This window comes from Chanodichthys erythropterus, chromosome 14, assembly GCF_024489055.1.
Source record: "Chanodichthys erythropterus isolate Z2021 chromosome 14, ASM2448905v1, whole genome shotgun sequence".
In the NCBI taxonomy this organism is placed as follows: Eukaryota; Metazoa; Chordata; class Actinopteri; order Cypriniformes; family Xenocyprididae; genus Chanodichthys; species Chanodichthys erythropterus.
This window is the reverse complement of record NC_090234.1, coordinates 45,366,632-45,388,697: the sequence shown is the minus strand read 5'-3', so window position 1 is coordinate 45,388,697 and position 22,066 is coordinate 45,366,632. Positions and strand designations below refer to the sequence as shown.

Genomic DNA, 22,066 nt, shown 5'->3' with positions numbered 1-22,066 from the left:
ACATTTGGTATGTGAGCTTGATATGCTGCCACAGGTTGGCACCCGCTTATGATAGTAGGCCTTCTAAAAAGCAGCCTCTATGTAAGTGTTTGGTGAATCCTTTCCCCAGTGTTACTGAGTGCATTACCTGTTGGATTGCATACTCAGGGTAGCTAGATCACTTTTTGAGAAAAGTTAGTATCTGTCAGCTCCCTTTCAGTTATCTGTTTATCAGCTATATTGCATATAACGGTAATTGTAGGCTAGACTGTTCAGCCTCCTTCTAGTTAGCAATAGTTTTATACTGTTGTGTAATAGATTTCAGTCTGCTCACATACTGTTTTTTGGTTTTACACGGCTTCAGGCCCTGCAGCATGTTGTTTGAGGTAGCAGGCTCAACTAGCCTCCCTTAAGCCATGTTGGTTGTGTATGGTTCCCTTTAGTCAGAACTTAGGGTACTTTGCCTGTTTGGAAAGTGTAGCCTAGCACAGGTAGCAGTTAGCTTCCCATAGTTTATTGGGTTAGAGCTGGTTCCCTGTAGCTTGGTTCCCTGGAAATTCACGAACTGAAGCCACGTGTCATTGAATCGGCAGGCCCCTTCAGGCCTCCTTTTTAGTTTACGTGTTGGCACAGATTGTGTTTTTCTGTGCGGCTCTGGATGAGATGTCAGTAGTGAAACCTTACTGAGGTTTGGTTTAACCTATTGTTGCCTCTGAGTCGATGATTCTAGTTGAGCTAAGAGCCACCTAGCGCTTAGGTTGGATCTTTGTGCTCCTGGAAACGGCCACGAGACTTACGCCATGTGTCCTGAAGGATGCTAAGCCTGCGGGCCGCCTTTATTGGACATACTGGTGTTTGTTTTGGGTGTATTTCTCCCTGAGAACTAGTCATATACACTTTCGCTGGCCAGGGGCCCAAGTGGTAGATTCAACCCCCTCTTTTGCGGGTTGTTTACCTGGCTTGGGACCTAAACACTACCACGAGCTGATGCCACGTGTTTGTTGAGGTTATAGGCCTTCCAGGCCTTCCTTAATACGTGTTGGCGTACGCTGTACTCCTCTTGTTTAAAGAGTAAAAAGTGTTTTTTACTGAGTACACTGCTTGTCGGTTTGTGTTGGGTGGATTATTTAGGAGCACTGTGCAGCTTTCCCACGGCTGCCATGGAAGTTATCTGTCTCTGTACGTTAGACAGGTTCTCAGAAAGGCGTTTTACTAAAACGGGTCGTTTCTGGAGTATACTTCTGTTGTCATGTTGTAAGTCCCTCCCGGGCCTCCATGATTATGTGCTCTTGGCATAGTCTACCTGTTAGGTGAGCTCTGCGCTTCCCCCTTGGGGTTGAGTTTGGTAATAGTGCTTAGCTCCCTAAGCTGGTTATGATGGTTAGGCCTTCATCAGGCCCCATCTTTAGAATCAGCCCTAGGCTGGTTTGTGCTCCCCTTTTTCAGGGTTTTCAGTGTACAGCCTCCTCAGTGCTTTAATTAAGCACTGGGTAGATCCTAGGTGAGCAGATTATCTCCCCTCGATATGAGGGTTCATAGCATTCAGCTGAGTTCTGCTCTCCAGGATGCCCATCTCTACGCGTGGGTCTGAGCTGGTTTCTGCCTTTTTGCAGTCACTCTTACCTATTTTCTTCTTCAAGAATGCATTCTAGAGGCTCTGTATTCAGACAGGGTTGGCCTGGACTGAGTCTGTTCCCATATAAGACCAGGCCGGCCTCCCTGGTGGCAATGAGGGTGACCCCGTTCCCCTCAAGAGTGGCTGGCCGAGGTTCCCTTTGGTTCCTTGGCCACATTCCCTTAAAGGGACCACTTTTTCCTTCGGGAAAGTGGGTCCCAGATGCCTTAGCGATTTCTTTAGGCTCTATTTTTTGAGAGAAAAAGGTAGTAGCCTTTTGGAATTTCAGCTTGGGCTGTTGGCCAAAGGGAATGCTGTCACTGACAGCCTGGTGTGACCCGAGGGGGAGTTGCTGGGCAGTTTGAGAACTGCCTTGAGGTCTTTGCCTCAGCCATATTTTTTGGCAGGCACTCCCCTCCAGCATGGCGGCGTGGGTATATCGTTACCCACCTGTCTCTCCAGGTGCTCCCTTTATACATCCGGGTCGCGCCGTATGACGTCATAGGCTGTCGCCGGCCAATAGCAATTGGAGTTGTGGGATAGTGCTTTCGACACCTGGGTCACGTGACGGTTCCCCAATGCGTTCTGTTCAACGCAGAGTCTCGTTCCCTGTTCTCAGGGAACTATGGTTACATACGTAACCTGAGACGTTCTCACGGCTCCACTTCAGGGAAAAACTGCTCTAGCCGCTCCGATTTCACCACTCGATCCACTTTGGTGATGTCTTCCATCCAATAGCAAATTATCTCATGGAGTTTCAGGGTTCCTCGGGAGGTCCACACTTTTATTTTCACAAGATACCTTTAATAATAATAAATAAAATAAACTTTGCTGCCGTACCATGGGTGCAGCAGGCGCAATGATATTACGCAGTGTCTCTCACAAATGTCTCCATGGTTGCAAGGCACACTGCGTGTGCAAGCGGGGGGTCACAGTCGATGCGTAATATCATAGTATTTTGTCATTTGTATTTGATAGGGTTGATGAAAATGGCTTTGTATTTTGTATCAAAATACTTTTGTGTTTTGTATTTTTGTATTTTTGAAATACTGTAAAATACTTTGTCTACATGATGACATCATAAAATTACAGCCTCTGATTGGTGCCTACTCTATAGTTTGCAGAGACTTGTGATCAGAAAGTTGATCAGAAAATTGATCCAAATGGAAGAAGAAGGTGGTCAAGACACTGGCTGCCAGCTTTCCATCATTTTTTTTTACATAAATTGCTATATTTTTTAACAGTTCATGTTAAGTTTTGGTGTTCATTTTGGTAGCCTAGGCTAAATAGTATACCAATTTACATAATGTTCTTGAAAACATTACCAAGCAGCAACCCCCTATATTTCTGATTAACAATCAAATGATTCATTGGTTTAAAAATAGTTGCTATGAATACAGGTGCCATCAGTTGTCTTCTTATGAATGACTTGTTTGTCATTGAGTCAGTGTTGCTGATGCAAAGTAGGTAATTAAATTAGGATACAGTTATGAGTAATTTGCAAACATTATACTGTTGGTTACTTTAAAACTAACCTTCATCTGGGAAATCACAGGGATATGTGAATATTTGATCCGTTAAAACCACAATATGTACATTTTTGCCTCTAAAGATCACTAATTCAAAACAAAGGTGTAGCTCGATGACACCTTGAATCATGAATCATGGGATGTATTGTGTTCACGTCTACAGCCGGTGGGAAAGACAGGAAGAAATCATGTTAATGGAGAGATTATTAATGTTACTGTAATATGAAGCAGAGCAGGACCAAATGCTCTGAGAGCAGTAACGAGCCCACTTGAGCGATTACTAATGAATGCGACACACAGCTCGACAGCAGCGGATCTTTTATTATGCCACATTCGCCGCTTCCAATATATTTGTGTGTTGAAAGTTGGTATAGTGCTATTCTGTGCGTTCGCTCAGCAGCTACTATGAGACACTTGTTGCACACTGCAGTAAGCTAGTGGTAAAACATGGTACTCGCGATAAATCAAACGAGATTCAAATAAAAAGACTAGTTTGACTAACAGCTTGTGCCAGCGCAAACCCTCTTTTGGCATTAAAAAACTACTGTCGGGATTTACTAAAGACACGCAGTATAAAATTAGCACTGAAAACGTGTGGGTGTTTTGTTGGTGGCTGACCTTATTGCATTTGTATTTGTAGGTGTTTCCCTTTCAGATTCAAAATTTATGGGAAGAGAGTATTTAAATGAATTACACAATGCGATTTACTAATGTTTGCGCTCATCAATTAACTGGTATTTACACCATTATTAAACCCTAAAAAAGCATTTATGAACCCATTTTGTGACATGGCTACAATTGTTGCTGTTAGGAGGAGACACCGCATAGAACAGAGAGCGCGTGGTAGAAGGATTATTAATTTCTTTGAAATGCCAGAGTAAGACCTTATCCGAACATATCGTTTGCCTATATCTATATCTATAGGCCAACTATATTATACAGTATTTGTGTTTGTCAGATTACATGTTAAGTTGCGCCTGTGTCGACCCGCACCTGATGAGAACATCAGCGTCAGGATTCAGCTCTGTTTATATGCGACCCAACTCTAATTTGCACTGCTCTTGGTATATATTGCGTTAGTCATTATGTAAATTATCTGACTGTGTCTGTGTTCTTTAATTTGCATGTCAGCAGATCACGTGCAAAACTTGCCACTCCCATCTACACATTTGTGGAATTGGGCTCTCGCGCTAATTTGCCCCGCTTAGTAAATCTGGCCCTTAATGTGTTAAGCGATATAACATGATGAGTTTTCTGTCAATAAAGGTATCCAAACAGTTGCTTCCCTGTCTAATAACACTCACAATATACAGTACTAAAGTGTCTTTGATGTTTCCATGGCTTTTCGACAAAATAAATGGGAAATTGAGGGTAATGATGTCATTGATAGGCGACACACGGACATGGTGTGTGTCCTGGTTAAAATTGCTTATTTCTCTGGATTTAGAATTTTTTGGAAACATTTGGGATAATGTAAGTACACAACTCAACAAAAAATATAACATTGTTTTAGTGGTTTTTGAATATTTTAATCTAAAAATCCTACATTTGTGCCTTTAACTGGTTGCATATGTCAGATTTATTGATTGACTCGGGCAAAGAAAAGCTGTTGCTATCAAACATTGTTTAGTTTATAAAGTCAGTGTAATGGTGAAGAGATAGATCAACCGGGCCAACTGATGGAAGGTTTGCAAAGAAATTTCATGCTCCCTTGTAAAAGTATTTTTTTGTATTTTCAAAATACAAAAATACAGTAGTTTATTTTGATACATGGTGTGGCTGCTGTATTTTGTAGTTTATTTTGATAGATTTAAAATTAAGGTATTTGGTATTTTATTTTAAAATACATTTTGATGTATTTTTGCCCATCCCTGGTTCCTAGCCATATCGGACTAGAAAATCGCAACTTTTCATTTTCCGTCGGTCTTAGTACACGATGTAACTACAGAAGAGTCAAATTTTAAATAGGAAAAAAATATTGAAACTCTTGGTCATTTTTGAGCGAGATGCTAACGGTCTAATCAGATTCAATGAACTATGCTAAGCTATGCTAAAAGTGGTATCGCCAGACCTGGAGATAGGCTGAATGTATTCGAAAACGGTAAAACTCAACTGTTTAACTCTAGGGGAGTTGTAAAATGAGCCTTTTTTTTTTTTTTTTTTTTAAAGTGAAGTGTTCCTTTAAAGGGGCTTTGGTTTTTAGCTGGTATGGGACCATGACCGTGCATTATGAGAAAAGACATTCAGCTTCAGTTACAGAATTGCAAGCAAACATTTGCTGCATTTAGACCTTCAAAGATTAAACAGGTCATGAACACGTCAACGGGAACTAGGCATTGTGACTAGGGTTGGGTATCGTTTGAATTTGAACGATTCCGATTCCGATTTCGATTTCGATTCCTTGTTTCGATTCCGGTTCCTAATGATTCTTGATTCCGATTCTTTTAAGAGGCAGGGTCGAAAAAAAGTTTAGGATATTTTAAATGTGCTAGCTAACCAACGGTCTTTCTGAAGGAAATAGTCTGACCTTCTCCATCAATTTTAATTCTATGAACTTTTTACTTTTTATGAACTTTACTATGAATTTCTCACAGGGCTGTTTTCAACTACAATATAAATATCAAATCCATGAACTTGAATATAAATATTATAAATTATGAATATATTGAAAACACATTTACACATGAGTGTATGGCTGCATTTACACTGCAAGTCTTAATGCACAAATCCGATCTTTTGACCATATCCGATTTTTTTGGCCAGTGTGTTTACACTCACTTTAGACGCGACTGGTATCGATATCTGTGTTTACATTAGGCTACTTCCTGCCCCAAAATGATCGTCACTGATAGTTTTAAATGCACGTAGTAGATCCTCGGGTTTTGAATGGCCGTGCTATTAAAATTGTTTATATAATTCATGGAGTGGCCATGATTAGCCTGTCAGAATGGATAAGTTAACAGCTGTCATGGGTGTATTGCAGCGCGAATTCTGACTGAACGGATATAGACCGGAAAATAAAGGTAATTTGTGTTTTTGATATTTTATCTACATTTATTAGTTTTAGAATTCCGATTTTTGAATGAATTCAAGCGAGCAAGGGAGAGAGCGCGCGCGTGCGAAGCTGCTGAATATATGTGTGTGCGCAATTTCTTTCATGTTAGACAAAGTTCCCACATTAATATTGAGCTGAGAATTTTTGGTGCGAGTGCACATGCACGTCTGCTTCATAATACAACATTGAAGCTATATTTTAGTGAGCAAACGTGCCGCCCTCGCCGTTTGATGGCTTGGAATTACAATAGGAATCGGATATGTGTGTTTAGACGTAGGTCGCATGTTCAGAGATCGGATATGTATCGGATTTAAAACCACATTTGGAAGTGGCTCAGATCGGAAACAATCTTGCTGCAAATGTTGCATTTTGCCGAGATTTCGTTCTATTTAGAAAACTGAAGCAACACTTTGGACCGCCGATGCACATGTTCGACTCGCTCGGTTATGCCAACACTTTCGGTGGACGCTTCTTCGTTGGTGTTAAGCGGTTTCTTCTTGCAGTCGGCGGACTGGGAATCGAAACTAGGAATCGAAATTTAAACTTTTAAACGATTCCGGGAAAATCGCAAAGCTAGCCCCGGTTCCAATCGATACTCGATACCCGATACCCAAGCCTAATTGTGACACAACTATAATGTACCAGTTTATGTTTAATCAGCCCAAAGTCCCTTTAAGACAAGTCATTTCACTCGGCGGCCATCTTTGAAATGCCTCTCGGGCATCCTGGGCATCATGCAATCTCTTTGAATGGGGAAATATCAAATTTTTCAAAACTGTTCGCCAACCTTACGATTAAATTTCATATTTGAAATCACCAATGAAATCTAACAACAACCGGCTCATAAATTTAGTTTCTAAACACTCGAATCATGACCCCAAAAAAAAAAACATTTTTCAGGCTGGATCAAGCTAATGCGAATGCGCAGACCTAAATGCGCGTCTGACTGTTTTTATAGAAACCGGTGATTCTAACGGCCGCTGAAGTGACGCGATGACTTTACCAGTCGGCGATTGGCTCTTATTTAGAAGGCGGGACTTATTCCGCCATATTGCGCGTTACACTTTCTCCCATTCAAAACAATACGAGTGACACGTCATGTGTTATTCTATAGTCTTTGATCAGCCTCAAACAGTTGTGCCACGTCATGTAAAAAAAAAAATGTGTCCAGTGCAGATACGTTGAATAGGTTTATTATATAAGAAAGATGCTCATATTCGCTCTAGACAGAGTGTTTAGCCTATTATATTGCTTACTTATGACACATAGAAAAACAGCTAAAAATATTCCTAATATGTTGGACCTGTTATTGAAAATAGCCTATGTTTACCTGTTGAGACATGTGTTCACAAGCACCCGTGAAAGCTGTGTTTGTGATGTTTAAGTTGGGGGAGGTGCGATGCACAAAAGGTGCATTTGCAAAGTTATTTGAAGATATACTTTATTTTTGTAATTCTACTAGCTGCCACTAGTGTCACAGAAACTACATAGGCTACTTCACCTTTAACATTAGTTATCTTCCTTAGTGTGAATGGCCCTTTGTGCTGAAAGAGTGAACTTAATATTTTACACACATGTACACATTCACACACACAATAGGGTAAGACCGCTGTGAAAGATATGATGAGAAATTATCAAGGGGAGAATGAGAAAGAGAGAGAACAGATGTTTGTGATGAAACACTTCTCCATGCTCTGACCATCTCACCCAATAACACTAAACTCACCTAGGGAGCAATTTGGTATGGTCCATTCCTCAACACCTGGCCATAAACATGTCATTGCTTCTGTTCAGCACGGCTCATCTCTCACAGTAACCAGATGCGGGTCAACACTCGTTTCAACCTTCCCATTTAGCCTACTTTTACAATGTGAAAACTGTGCTGAAGAAAATCAAAGCGGTAAAGAAAGTAAGAAAAGCACTAACATCTTCAGTTCATCCTCGTAAATTTCTCAGAAGTCCATCTGCTTCAAAAAAAAAAAAAAAAAAAAAAATCTTTAATTTAAAAATAACATGCATATATTTTGCCTCTAGTACTCCAAGTGTATGATAGATAGTTGTGTAATTCTGGCATTTACATAGCTCAACCATCTGCTGAATATTTGAGTTGCAGGGGCCTGTAGGTTGGCTGAAGGAAGCTGGTATTGTGCCTGCTTAGAGTCAGCTAACAACAGGCCTCCTGGCACACACACACACACACACACACACACACACACACACACACACACACACACACACACACACACACACACACACACACACACACACACACACACACTCCACATACAACACACTGCCAGAAGAGTTCATGGTTAGAGGAAGAACTAGAATCAAAATAACGAGCAGAGATGTTTGCTTAGTAATCAAAATGGGTTCTTCTCATTTTGGTCTTGATCAAAAAGAAGATACACTGTATGTATATTTAAATTTTTAAAGACTGCATTTGATTTCTTTGGGTGTTGATATGATTATAAAACAATTGTGAAAAGAAAGCATGATTTGTTAGAGAAAATCTTAAGGGGTGAAATTACAAGTATGCTTGATGATTAAAAAAAATTATTTTATTTTTACAACTTGGTTTTCTGGCATGTGTAATGACTGCGAGCAAATTAGTATTTATTAATTACTTTAAGTGTTGATGTCATAATCAATAAATGCAAAAAATGCACAGATTACATAATGACAGGGAAATAAATGAAGAGAGAAATGGAACAAAATTAAGAGAACTTATAGTTTCATGTGGCTCTAAATAAAGGTTTGCTGGATATAGGAAAAATTAGTTCAATATGAGAATTGTGTTTAATGTTGCTCTACAAGGAGCTAAACGTAGCTAAAATTATTTGTTTTATAAAAAAACTTAATATTGAAATGTCCTCAGATCCATAAAAAATAAGGTGTACACTGTCTCTGATAATTTGATTTAAGTTGTAATATTGTGTGGCAGTCGCCAGGGGGCAGTAAATCCTCGATTTTCCAGTAAACCTTAAATTTTCACCCTATAAGCGGTCTTTCTGTTTGTCATTTTGTTTGAAATCTCAGAAACAAACACTAGTATCACTATATAATCAAAGTAACAAAATGCTATATTCAGATGTAGGTAGAAAATATATAAATTATTGAGTTATTTTATTGATTGCACAACCAAAAATGGCTGCAGTTCTATCAAACTGTTAAGGCTGATTAATGTAACAACAAGGTACACACACACACACACACACACACACACACACACATTCATGTTTTATGTGGATTTAGACATAATGATTTTTATACTGTCCAAACTGTATATTCTATCACCTAACCTTAACCCTAACTTTCTGCAATTTTACATTTTCAAACAACATCACTTAGTGTGATTTATTATTTTTAACTATTGTTTTCATGGGGATCAAAAATGTCCCTACAAGGACAAGGAAAAAACAAAACAAACAAACAAACAAACAACAACAGCAACAAAAGAAAGAAAGAAAGAAAGAAAGAAAGAAAGAAAGAAAGAAAGAAAGAAAGAAAGAAAGAAAGAAAGAAAGAAAGAAAGAAAGAAAGAAAGAAAGCTTTAATTTATGAATATGGATGCACACTTGCTTTCTATTTATTATGAAAATATATGTTCCAGCATTAGGATTCTTCAATAGCCCAAAGACTGAGTGATGGGGGCGTGATATCTCACAGAGGGAGGGCCCAAACACACACACACACACACACACACGCACGCACGCACGCACACAGACACTTATGCTCTATTGTTAGAAAAACAGCCACTCCACACAAACAGTCTCTGGCACTCCGGGAGGCCATCTAAATGAGCGTGCTTATGTTTCTAAAACAACTCATTAGCTTTTTAAAGAAAATATTTATAAGAAAGGAAAAGAGTGACCAACAAGCCCACTGACATTATGCAGAATTCATGACATCATCAGCTTTCACTGTCAGGATCGCGCTCCATCCTATCTGACACACACACATACACACACACACACACACACACACACACACACACACACACACACACACACACACACACACACACACACACACACACACACACACACAGGCAGCCCGCCGCTTTGTGTTGAGCTGGTTCGACTCATTTGCGCGAAACGGTTCTTTCGAACAGTTCATTTCAATGAGGCGGTTCCAAAATGATTCACCGGTTCTTTTACGTCACACCCGTACCCGAGCATACACTGACATTTTTAAAAACCTTCAAACATTTCAATATGAAACGTATTTACTGTTAAGTAACATTAATTCGTATAGCCTATGTAGGCTATCGTATTGTCATGTGTTCTAGTTCACTTTGCTGCCCCACACTATCGAGATTAATGTAAAGTTCTATTTCATATGCAATCTTTTCAAGTTTAGACAAATACTTATTCTCTTAGTGTTTACTTTTGCAGAAATACTAGTCTATTGCACATCTTTTGGATGTCTCTCATGTTTCTAATAAAACATTATGCATTCATTCAATCAATCTCTTTGTCATGTGCCACACTGTGTCATCATACTAAATTGTAGACGTGTTTTCTGCACAGTACCTAACTTACTTTCCGCCCCACTCATTAAATCATTCGGAAACCCAATCACTGAGGACTGTGTTCACCGGCTCTTGACTCATTTCGAATCGGACAAGACCGAAACTACTCGCGAGAACCGCTCCTGTCAGACCAATTCGCGAACGAATCGATCAGTCCCATTGGTGAACCGGTTCCAAAGAACCGACTCGTAAGAAGCGAAAAGAGCGATCTGAGGAGGAGAGCCGCATCTGGAGACAATAGAAGGCGATGCAGAGCTGCGCTTTGTCGCTCTGAACGAGGGCTGTGCAGTCAAAACACAGAAATATAGAGATGATGGAGCGCTAAATCTGGATATATTTCTCGTTATTTTGAGCTGTGAGATCTAAGAGGAAAGATGAATCCCGCTGAAGCGGCGGAGGACGGACCCACTGATTCAGACACGGATGCATTCTTCAAAACAGGTACGATGAGAGGAGAGATGGAGAGACAGTGTTCTCTGTAGATAGGCCAGCGTTTGGCTTATTATTACAATTATTAGCGCACTTATTGTGTCATTTTCCATCCTTTATTCATGGCGTTTACTAGCTATATGTCTGTTACCATCATAATTTTTAGGCTACTTTTTAATTTCACAATTGCTCCTTTTACTGTCTTTGTACAGCAAATTTCAGTTTGCTTTTAATGTATTTAATTTCGTTACTTATTTTCCTAATTTATTTAATTGTATTCATTTTTTTTACGCTAGCGCTGCTTCTGTAATGTAGGTTTTGTTTAAGCACACTAAATTGAAAGAGACAGACGTTATAATAAACTCAATAGCTAAGATTAAAACCATAATATCCTGATGTATCCCATTAGCCTTTATCTTGTTCTTTAAGGATGCTTAAGGTCCAGGTTTGTGTGATGGGTGATGCTGAGCATTAGTACCATTATCCTGCTTTGACTGACAGCTACACTGAGCTTTAGTCTGTAAGCCAGCCCATCCCATATCCCCTGAACAGCACCATATAACTGCTGGAAAACTTCTGATGCCTCATTTCTCAGGATTTTGGTTATTTTTCTTATGCTGTAGTGCACAAAATGGCTGGTTTGTTGTCATAAGTCTGTTAAGAGTCAAATCACTGTCATTTTCATGTTCTTACTGGGCTTCATGCAGGGCTCATGGGGCATTGATTGGGAAGAAGCTAATTTCAAACAGTCCACTCTTAATATGCATCATCTGTGTAAAAGCGCTTGTGAGTGTCGGATACGCCAAGCAGTTTGATGTATATTGAACCCCAGTTTGAGGGAGGCTTTGATTGCTGAAATGCTTAAAAATCAACCACTTCTATAAGCTCTTGGTCTTAAAATTAGGAAGCTGAGGCCATGAAGTTGATTTTGCATCTGGTGATTTTAAAATTATTGCTACATATACATTTGTAAAATATGCATCCATGCTATTTATGTTGTCCATATTGTCTTTGCAAAGTGGATATCAATATTTATAATGTGTATGTCGAGTTGAGTGCAGTTGTCATGTAAATAATGATGTCACAACAAACAACCCTTGACGTTTAAAAGGGGACACTGGGTCAGCATAGTGGCAAGACCTTGAATCATGTGCAGCACTTTTGGATTTTTAGAGGGGAAATGGCTGGAAGAAATGCTAATGTTTAGGTAAGTGGTCCAGGCTGTGAGACCCCTGCTGAGGAGTGATGCATAAACCCTGCTGCTTTACACAGTGGGCTATAGGTCAGGATTCGGGTACACTATGCTCACTCTCTCATACACACACACACACACAAACAGCAAACACATGTAGCTGGCATAACACAAAACACAAACTAGTTCTCCCACTTGTTAGTTCAACCACGCAGCCGTGCTGCCTTTCTTTCTGTCTTATCAATGTGAGTGAGGTTCAAGGTAAGGTTTTTTGGAGGAAGTGTGTGTGTTATATCTCAGTTTGTGAACTGAAGGTCATATCTGCAAGGACGGTCTGATAATTAACAAAGTAAACCCACAAACAACTGAAGAAAAATCCTGAAATATAGACAGATAGAACTACATTGTAGCAACACAGGCTCATTGGAAAAACGTGCGTCTACATAAATTTTTTGAAAAACTCAAAACAAGTGCCAATACATACAATTCACTGCAGTTTCCAGCTGAAATGAACACTTGAGGCAGTAAAACAGCAACAACCTTTTTTCCTTTTCACACAAAATTATGATTACAGGGGCAAATTACCGATTAATAAAGACTTATTTCAAGACGCAGTGTAAAATAATTTTGCAGAAATGTCACCACAGGCACGTTTTTTTCTTCATTCTTATCGGCTGTGGAGTGTTGTTGGTGGTTGCTAGGGTGTTGCTATGTGGTTGAAAGGTTGGCCACATCAAAATCCCTGTGATATTCCACCTAGATTTCATGGGAAAACAAAACTATTTTATGAGGTGGTGATTTCATACAATTGTACCTTTAGGGGTATGGCTTGTCACTGGGTCAGTAATCTTAAAAGGACATCTTTGTACATTTTTTACCCCTAAAAGGTGCATATTAGTATACCTAAAAGGATTAGTTCTCTTTCAAATGAAAATGACCACAAGCTTTACTCACCCTCAAGCCATCCTAGGTGTATATGACTTTCTGATGAACACAATCAGAGTTATATTAATAAATATCCTGATGCATCCGAGGTTTATAATGGCAGTGAGTCATACCAACTAGTATGAAGCTGAAGAAACTGCATCCATCCATCATAAACATGTACTCCACACGGCTCCGAAGGGTTAATAAAGGCCTTCTGAAGAGAAGCGATGCGTTTGTGTAAAAAAAAAAAAAATCATATTTAACAAGTTATGAAGTAAAATATCTAGCTTCCGCCAGACCGCCTTCCGTATTCAAGTTACGAGAAAAATTGAACTAGTGTCGGGTCAGTTAAGCTTTTTCTGTAAGTTGAATTGGGAAGGCATAGGACGTAGCATAAGCTTTTTTAATTACAAGAGGCATTGAGCTTTCTTACTAAATTGAAGCTAGATATTTTACTTCATAACTTGTTAACTATGGATATTTTTTCTTACACAAACACATTTGCTTCAGAAGGACTTTATTGTGAAATATATTTATGATGGATGGATGTGGATGGAGACACTTTCTTCAGCTCATACTCGTTGGTATCGCTCACTGCCATTATAAAGCTTGGATTCATCACTAATATAACTCTGATTATGTTCATCAGACAGAAGAAAGTCATGTACACATAGGATGGCTTGAGGGTGAGTAAAGCTTGGGCTAATTTTCATTTGAAAGTGAACTAATCCTTTAAGGTACTACTATGAACCTTTTAGGGGTTGATAAGGTACAAAGTTGTCCTTTTAAGGGTACTGCCTCAGTAAGTGAGAGTGTATGAATTCATCATACGAAAACATGATTTTTAGAAAAAAAATAAAATACAAAATTAGCAGACCAAGTACAAAAGTCCACCTCTAAACATAACCGTCACTGGGGCATAAGCAGATCATATGAAAATGTAGCATTCATACAAATTTGCCACCAATTCACCAAATTGTAAAATAGTTACAGTTTGCCATGAGATTGTGTTAATATTTTGATCCCTCCATCAATGTATGCATGTTGCTGTATTTCGTAAGTCCAATCGCAAACCTCTTCATCAAGCCGAATGACTTATCGGTGCAGAATGAGTTCCATGCGTATAAGCAATCCGAGGCTTTCTTCTCACCTAGAACTTCAGAGCAAATAAAGAACAAAGCAGGCTATTTTTAGACATGATCATAAAGACATTGTTGAGTTGTGCAGAGTATTGGTTTTGAGATCTCCAGTGCCAATGATTTGCAGATGTTTGGAGGTCTGGTGTGGTATCAAAGAGCAGAGGGTTTTTTACTGTGGTTTTACCCAGTGAAAGGGAGGACATCTGCCTCCAGAACATAGCCATCGGCCATCATCAATGGATAGACAGATACATCCTGGCAGCCCGTGCCCCTAGGGCCAACAAAATGTCAGGAGGATATAATGGAGGAAGAGAGAAACAGAGTGAATAGGACCATAAATCTTCTTTCTTCTGCCATATCCAGTTGTAGTGGGTGTTTGTCCTTCTAGAAAAGACGTTACTTGGCTGAGTGAACAGTAATCCATTCACAAGCACGACACTCAGCGATCTGAAGAGGTTTTTATACCCTTGGCCACATGGCTCACCCGCTGCATGTGTATTCAGTGTTTACGGTTAGATTAACATTCATACTACACAGTGCTATGGACTGCACTTGTGAAAAAGAAGAACATTCTTAGATATTTTTCAAAAGAGCACTTAATACAGAAATAAATTACTTTAAAAGAATCTACTGAAGTTCGAACTGAATTGAATGTTTTTAGCAATATGGCGGGTGTATGATGCATATTACGATGTTATGATGAACTATATGCTTTTCTCCACTGATGTTCTGAGTGGTTCAAAGCGTTTGTAAGGATACTGATTGTTAGAAGGCAGCTGTCTGATTCTGACATGGTGAACGGGAACATGTTTTTTTGTATAACATTAGCAACACATTATTAGCTGTTTGAGTCAAGCAAAAGGCTAATCATATTAATTAACGTTATGTGTCCGATGTTGTAAAGAGCGATACCATTGTGGATCTCTGAGCTGGTGTGAGCGAGTAGAGGCGGGGCAATTTGCATATTCATTGATCCGCGTATATTAAATGAGGCACGGGTGTAGAGTTACATTCAAGCTGTTTTAAGCAACCTGGTCTCATGACGAAAACGTACCCGTGGGCACGTTTTCGTGAGTCGCGAAATACGTACCAGTGAGTACGTATCGCTGCAGTTTCGCTTTGAAATGTCCACTGAGCGGCGGCAAAAGCATGTTCTTTTTTTTTTTTCTTTTTTTTGGCCGGAGCAGATAATAGGGTGAATGCGGTACGTTTTTATGACGTTGCTTTTTAGACGAATCGCCGTGGTTCTCGATTTTACATTTGCACTCCGTTGCGTTTTAAAATAACTTCCCACCGACGCTACGCCTAAACCTACCCGATAGTGTTAACAAAAGCAAACGTGACGTAAGAAGCGTCCGTTTTTCAGCTCGTTTAGATCTTTGAGCTCTTTTTTTTTTTTGCCATCAGTCGCCTTTCACGGGATTTGTACCCAGGCAGGGGGAGTCGACTCCTCGCCATAAGTCCAACTCCGTATCGGCCGAGCTACCGAGCAAGCTTGGTTACGGCCAAAAAAAGCGAAACGCGTAGATCAGGAAAGTCCAAAGTACGTTCGTTTACAAATCGGGCACTCAGGTCAGATGCGTTTTGAAGTCGTTACATGATATTGCGCGAGGAAACGCCAAAACGAGTCTTTACGAATTCATAATCCAACCACGGCCATCGTCGAAACTGTGCGTGAAAACGAGCAAAAGCGCTTATCGACATTTTACCGGCCTCTAGCGTTCGTTTCTGTCGGAAACTGCAGCGAGACGTACTCGTCGGTACGTAATTTTGTGTCTCGCCAAAACGTGCCCACTGGTACTGGTCTCTGAAGATTTTTTTTTTTTGCACAGGAAAAAATATATGTTATTTTGGTGATTAAAGGTGAGTTTTATCTGATAAAATTATTGAGGGGGACTTTACACTTAAGTGGCTTTTTATTTCATTACTATTATGTTATCTGCAAATACAATTTTTGACTTGAAGTAGGCTACATACAAGTGCACATTCAATACAATTTAGCTCACTTATTATTTCACGAGTATGGCTCTTCATTTTATTAGATCACTGATTTCTCTCTGACCCCATGGGCACATAAGAACATGAGCTCAGAGTACATTGATTTGGTTGCTATTCTTAGTTAGTTTTTGAGAAATGAAAGAACAACCTCTTTCCTCACTCTAATAATTGTGTTGATTGTCATATTTGGACCCCTCCTTTGTTATCCTTCCTGTTATAAGCTGTTACTTCCTTCTGAAGTCCTCTTTAGCACTGCTTATTAAACAGTATATGTAACTGGCTCACAACACCAGATTAGGCAAAGTTGTCTTTATATGGATCAATGAAATCCAACCATTGTGTTTTTGTGAAGCATCTGGGTTTTGTTGTCCTCTCTAAGGTGGTTGTTAATTTATTACTTAATCAGTCATCTGATCAATACATTGGGTGGAGGTTGGCCAGCAGGCTTTAAGAGCCACAATGAAGATTATTTGCAAATCCGATCTGGAAGCGTCTGCTTTTGACAGGGCTTATTTAAGGCTTTGTTTAGTAGGCAGAAAATAATCAGATTTCTTGGCATATACAACTCAAATCAGCTTAGTTGTTTGTTGTCTGAATTGAAAGTGAAAGAAAAATCATACAAAACCTATCCAAACCACATTTGCATGTGGTTTGAAATGCGATTAACATTGAATTTCTGGATTTTTGGAATAAACAGTTAGTCCAGATATAATTTCAAGTAAATGACTGTAACGTCATACACAAGTGCAGTATTGTCTAGCTGTCTCAGTTCACTCATGTACAGTCATTACACTGTGTAATGGACTGTGATTAAGTGCATATGAGCGTATGCATATAAGTACAGATGCTTACTGTGTGTTGTCTGATGTGCCTCTGAGGTTTAGCATCACAACAAGATATCATGCTCTCTTACATTGTTCTGATGCTTTTGTCATTACTATGGCAACTGATGCAGATATTGACTAAACTGTCTGAACAAATGATTTGATTCATCATTGCAGACCCTGCAAAAACTTGGAGTTAATTCATGGTGAATGTCTGGCAGAAGTTTGCTGCTGTTTGCCAGCATGGCGAATTTGCTGAAAACCTCGGATAACAATGCTGCCATTACTGGCAAATATTTTTGACAACCAAAAGTTGTTAAACATTTTACTGTAGTGAAGTAAAATGATTGGAAAACCACAACAAAAACATTGTAAATGCATGTCACATTTTTCACTCACGCACAATAAAATTTCGGAAATTTGGATTTGAAGACAAATTGGATATATGCATAGTGTGAAGAAAGTTCAAGAGCTTTGTTATGAGGCAAAGCTAATGAGAATTAAAAACATCAGGCAATTTGAGAGAGAGAGAGAGAGAGAGTGTGTGTTTGTGTGTTCTTGTATATATGGTTTATGAGGACACAAATGTGTATAACGACATGGGTATTACAACGTAAATGCTTTCCGTGTCCTCATAATCCAAATGGCTTAAAATACATACTAAACAGTGTTTTTGTTTGTTTGTTTGTTTTAAATAAAATAAAAAATGCCAATAGTTTTCTATGGTTTAGTGGTAGGGCTAATGTAAGGGGATATAATATATACAGTTTGTACAGCATAAACTCCTTATGTACATGGAATGTCCCCATAAAACATGAAAACCCAACATGCCTTTCTCACAGACACACACAATGTAGATTCTCCAGTTTACACTGATTTATCATGTCACACTGCAATTGATACAGTGTGTGATATACAGGTCATATGAGTCCTAATACTCTAATATCTTTTTTCTCCTGAAGTATATACTTTCATCCAGGGCAATAAGCATCATAAACAGTTGATGAATTGCAGGGATGGTACAGTATCTCCTGAGCAACATAGTATTAAATGTGTTTTTGATGTCTCTTGCCATATGATTTAGTATTCATGAATCAGCCTTGGTCCTCTGAACGTGATGCTGTACTCATGGTGCAGTCCTGGTTTGGGTTTTGGCAGATCGGGATCTGTTTCCACTCAGTGTAGTCAGAAGAGAGAAGTGGAAATTGGCTTTGGCAAGTAAAGAAAGTATGCTCGCCAGTTGGCCGGTCACTTTTATAATGCTGCTATTGACATAATGATCTGTTGCCAAAAATATACAAGGGCAACATATCAACATAATTCCTTTGTTATATGAAAAATATACATTGCAATGATAAAGTTTAGTTTATGCTCACCAAGGCTGCATTTATTTGATTAAAAATACAGTAAAACAGTAGTATTGTGAAATATTATTACAATTTAAAATAAATGTTAACAATTGTTCAATTTTGAATTTTCATTAGCCATTACGCCAGGCATTATCACTGTAGAAATTTGCATGATTTTTCATGTATTCATGATACTTTCATGAATAGAAGGTTTAAAAAACCCCAGCATCTATTCGAAATAGATTTTTTTTTATAACAATATAAAAGACTTTACTGTAATTTTGACAAATGTAATGTGTTTATTTCCATTACAGAAGTAAATTACTTCAAAAGAATATATACCTTTGTTTAAAGTGAATGTAATGTTTTCAGACATTTTATGGGCATGTTAACTGCAATTGAAGGAAAATGTATTATAGTAAAAAAGTTTATTCAATTTAGAATGCTTTTTTGACCCACTTAAGTAGGACTTAAGTAGCTCATTTGTTTGTGAGAATCCAATGTATATGATCGTATACAGTTTTACAACATAAACGCTGCTCAGATTGCATAATTTCTTGAAGAATGATGATGGAGGGCAGATCGTTCAAAAGAAATATGATGGAAACAATGGACAATATATCAATATTTCATGGATTTAATGCTTTTGTGGACAAAAAGTGCTGTTGGGTGTTTTTCAGTGGACGCTCATGGACATTTTACCCAAGTGCGATGGATTAGATTCATATCACAATTGCTATTTTATTACAAAGGTATGAAGTCCCATTTTGATTTTACATCTACATCTTTATTAATATTTTAGATAGTATCTAAGATAGATAGATAGCTCCTTAGCCTGAGCTATCTTGATCACGTCGAGCTAGTCGGGCGTGCTTTCAGCAACCAGGCACCTCAGCTCCACCCACGTCCGCCTCTTTACCCATTTCTGGATATCTGGAAGTGACACCTAGTGACGTGTAAAGAGATGGCGATGGCTGGCTCCACCCACTTTGGGCTTTAAAAATGATCTTTAGAAACCTACGGGTGATGCCACGTCTATGGGTATAACAGACAAAGGCTGCGTCTGAAATCTTTTGACTAAAATGCCATTTAGTTTTAGTCATATTTTAGTCATTGGAAATTGTTTTAGTTATCTGATATTCCCCAAACTGGTTATGTTCACCCAGCTGTACTTTGCTCCCAAAAGTGGACGGTTTTTCACCGGTCAAGTGCAAAAAATCAGCAGTCGCTTGGTATAAATGTGTGCTATTCATTAATTGTGAAGCAGTCTGAAGTGCAGGTGCTCGAGCCTATAGAGTGTGCAACAGCGCCGCGTTTCCTGCGGTTAGATCAGCACATTACACTTCATCAACGAAATTAGCACTGCTTTGGAGGATGCATTCCAAGGTAGGAAAAAAACATCTGATCGATTTTTGAAGGAAGCTTAAATGTATCCTTCATAGCCTTTGATATCCCACAATCCTGTGCATTGCATTCTGTGATGTTTGAGATAAAAAAAATAAAGATGGCATCTGAAAGTTGTGGTTGGTGATCAGTTTGTGTGTTGTAGCTAGAAATTACTATTGTAATAAATAAATATTTACTCTGTTTTCACCAAAGCTCACTCCGTTTTGTTGTAGATCATTAAAATTTTACACTGCCTCAGAAGTGCAACGCCTGCAAAATGAATTGCCTGATGAAGCAACAAGTCAGATGCCTAAGTTTTTGGATGTAGCCAAAGAGTCAACTGAACTGAGGGCAATATACACAGCTAACAAATGAACTAAACAAGGAACAGGTGGATGAAATCAATGAAACAATGAGTCATTATGACAACAAATGAACACAAGCTAGAAACCACGACGACCGAAGGGAAACACAAGAAATAATGAGAAACAAACTAAAAGTCCATGAAACAATAACAGAATGTGACAGAGATAGAGAAAGAATACAATTTTAAAAGTAAATTGTAAAATTCACGCTTTGATTGAATGATTCTAGATGTGTTCATGTGTGCATGAGACAATGCTGGAAACTGCCGATAAAATCCTACAGTGCCACAGTCTGATTCAGACTGATTAGAATGACACACAGCAAGAGACATGCACAGCCGGTGCTGGAAAAAGCCTTGGCTTTCTGCCAAAGTGTGTGTTTGTGCGTTCATGTGTGCACACCCCTTCCCCCCCACCACACACACACCCCACACCACGCTGTCTGTGCCCTGCTCGTGTGAGGAAGAACAATAGAGCATGATGCTCCAGCATCAGCACACACAATACTCTCCACTGACGGCCAGCATGTGTCTGTCTGCCACATCACCTCTTTTGCCTTTCATTTCTTGTGGTTTTCTCTGTTTTCCAGTTTGCATTTTCCATCCCTTTAATGTCTTTACCTCTCCATCTCTCACACACACACATTTGTTTGGCTGACACACACACTAGACTTCTATTGGTTTTATTTAAACACTGCAAAAATTGATGATCGATCTTTTCCAGTACTAAATATCTAAACATTTTACTTGAGAAACAAAATGACTCAAGTTTTGTTTTCTGAATGAGTGATTTTGTGCCTAAAACAAGAAAAAGTATCTGCCAGTAGCATAAGAAAAATAAACATCTTTTCCCTTTGAATTAAATTAATTTTTTCTCACACCACTGACAGATTTTTTCTTGTTTAAAGCATTAACTCACAAAATTTTGATAAATTTAGCAGAAAACAAGACTTTATATCTTGTCATTTTCTTTTTAATTACTGTAAATGCATCTTGATTTAAGAATGATTAGATATTTGCACTGGAAAAAAAATACTACAGTAAGTAAGAAAAACAGACTAACCCAAACACAAACCCCGCCCACATTTTTCCAAATTAGGCCGTCCACAAACTCACTTCTAGGGACACATTTGTCCTCAAACTATAGCTATGGAATCACACACACATTGCTACGTAATCACACACACACATTTTCCAAATGAGGATGCCCCGAATGTCTCTGGGCCATTTTAAGTCACTTCTGGGGCAATTTTATCTTTTTAGTTTTCCATTAACTACAGCTAAGTAACCCCCCCTCCCCCCAAACCCCTACACACACACACACACACACACACAGTTGTAGTGTGGCAGATGGCTAATTGACCAGTTAGAGGCAGTGGGTTTATAGCGCGAGTGGGAGCAGATTTGAGTGGATTATAGAGTCATGATATGACGTTGAGGGAGATGAGGTTTAGTGAGAGGGATCCCCATTTCCGCCGTCTGCGTAACGTAAGCATGGACGGACACTTAGCACTGCAGGCTAATGGAGTCAGATCTCATTAGCTGATCCTCTGCTTTGAATGAGGCTTTTAGATGGATGAGGGAACTATTCCCTGGAGACCTGTGAGTCTGCATCTGCACTGCACTGATAAAGATGCTGCTCCATTCACCATTCCAAAAGCTAATTCTTTTGATTTTTGATGTGCGATGGCAGATTACGCCTGCAAAGTTCAACTGCATTTCTCACCAACAGGCTTAATGATAAAT

The 22,066-nt window shown here is 39.0% G+C and overlaps 1 protein-coding gene across 6 annotated transcripts in view; it reads left to right on the top strand.

The window, feature by feature from the left end:
- kalrna (kalirin RhoGEF kinase a) overlaps positions 1 to 22,066 on the top strand; it is a 296,510-nt gene that overhangs the window by 848 nt on the left and 273,596 nt on the right. For 4 of the 6 annotated variants that reach the window (XM_067410582.1, XM_067410577.1, XM_067410578.1 and 1 more), the window contains exon 1: positions 10,961 to 11,153. The exons of 1 other annotated variant lie outside the window; for it this stretch is intronic. In XM_067410582.1, coding sequence (XP_067266683.1) covers positions 11,087 to 11,153 — 67 coding nt within the window. In that variant the 5' untranslated portion in view covers positions 10,961 to 11,086. Of the gene's footprint in view, positions 1 to 10,960; positions 11,154 to 22,066 lie in introns of those variants that run through there. One more of the 6 variants, XM_067410580.1, reaches the window with a different exon arrangement.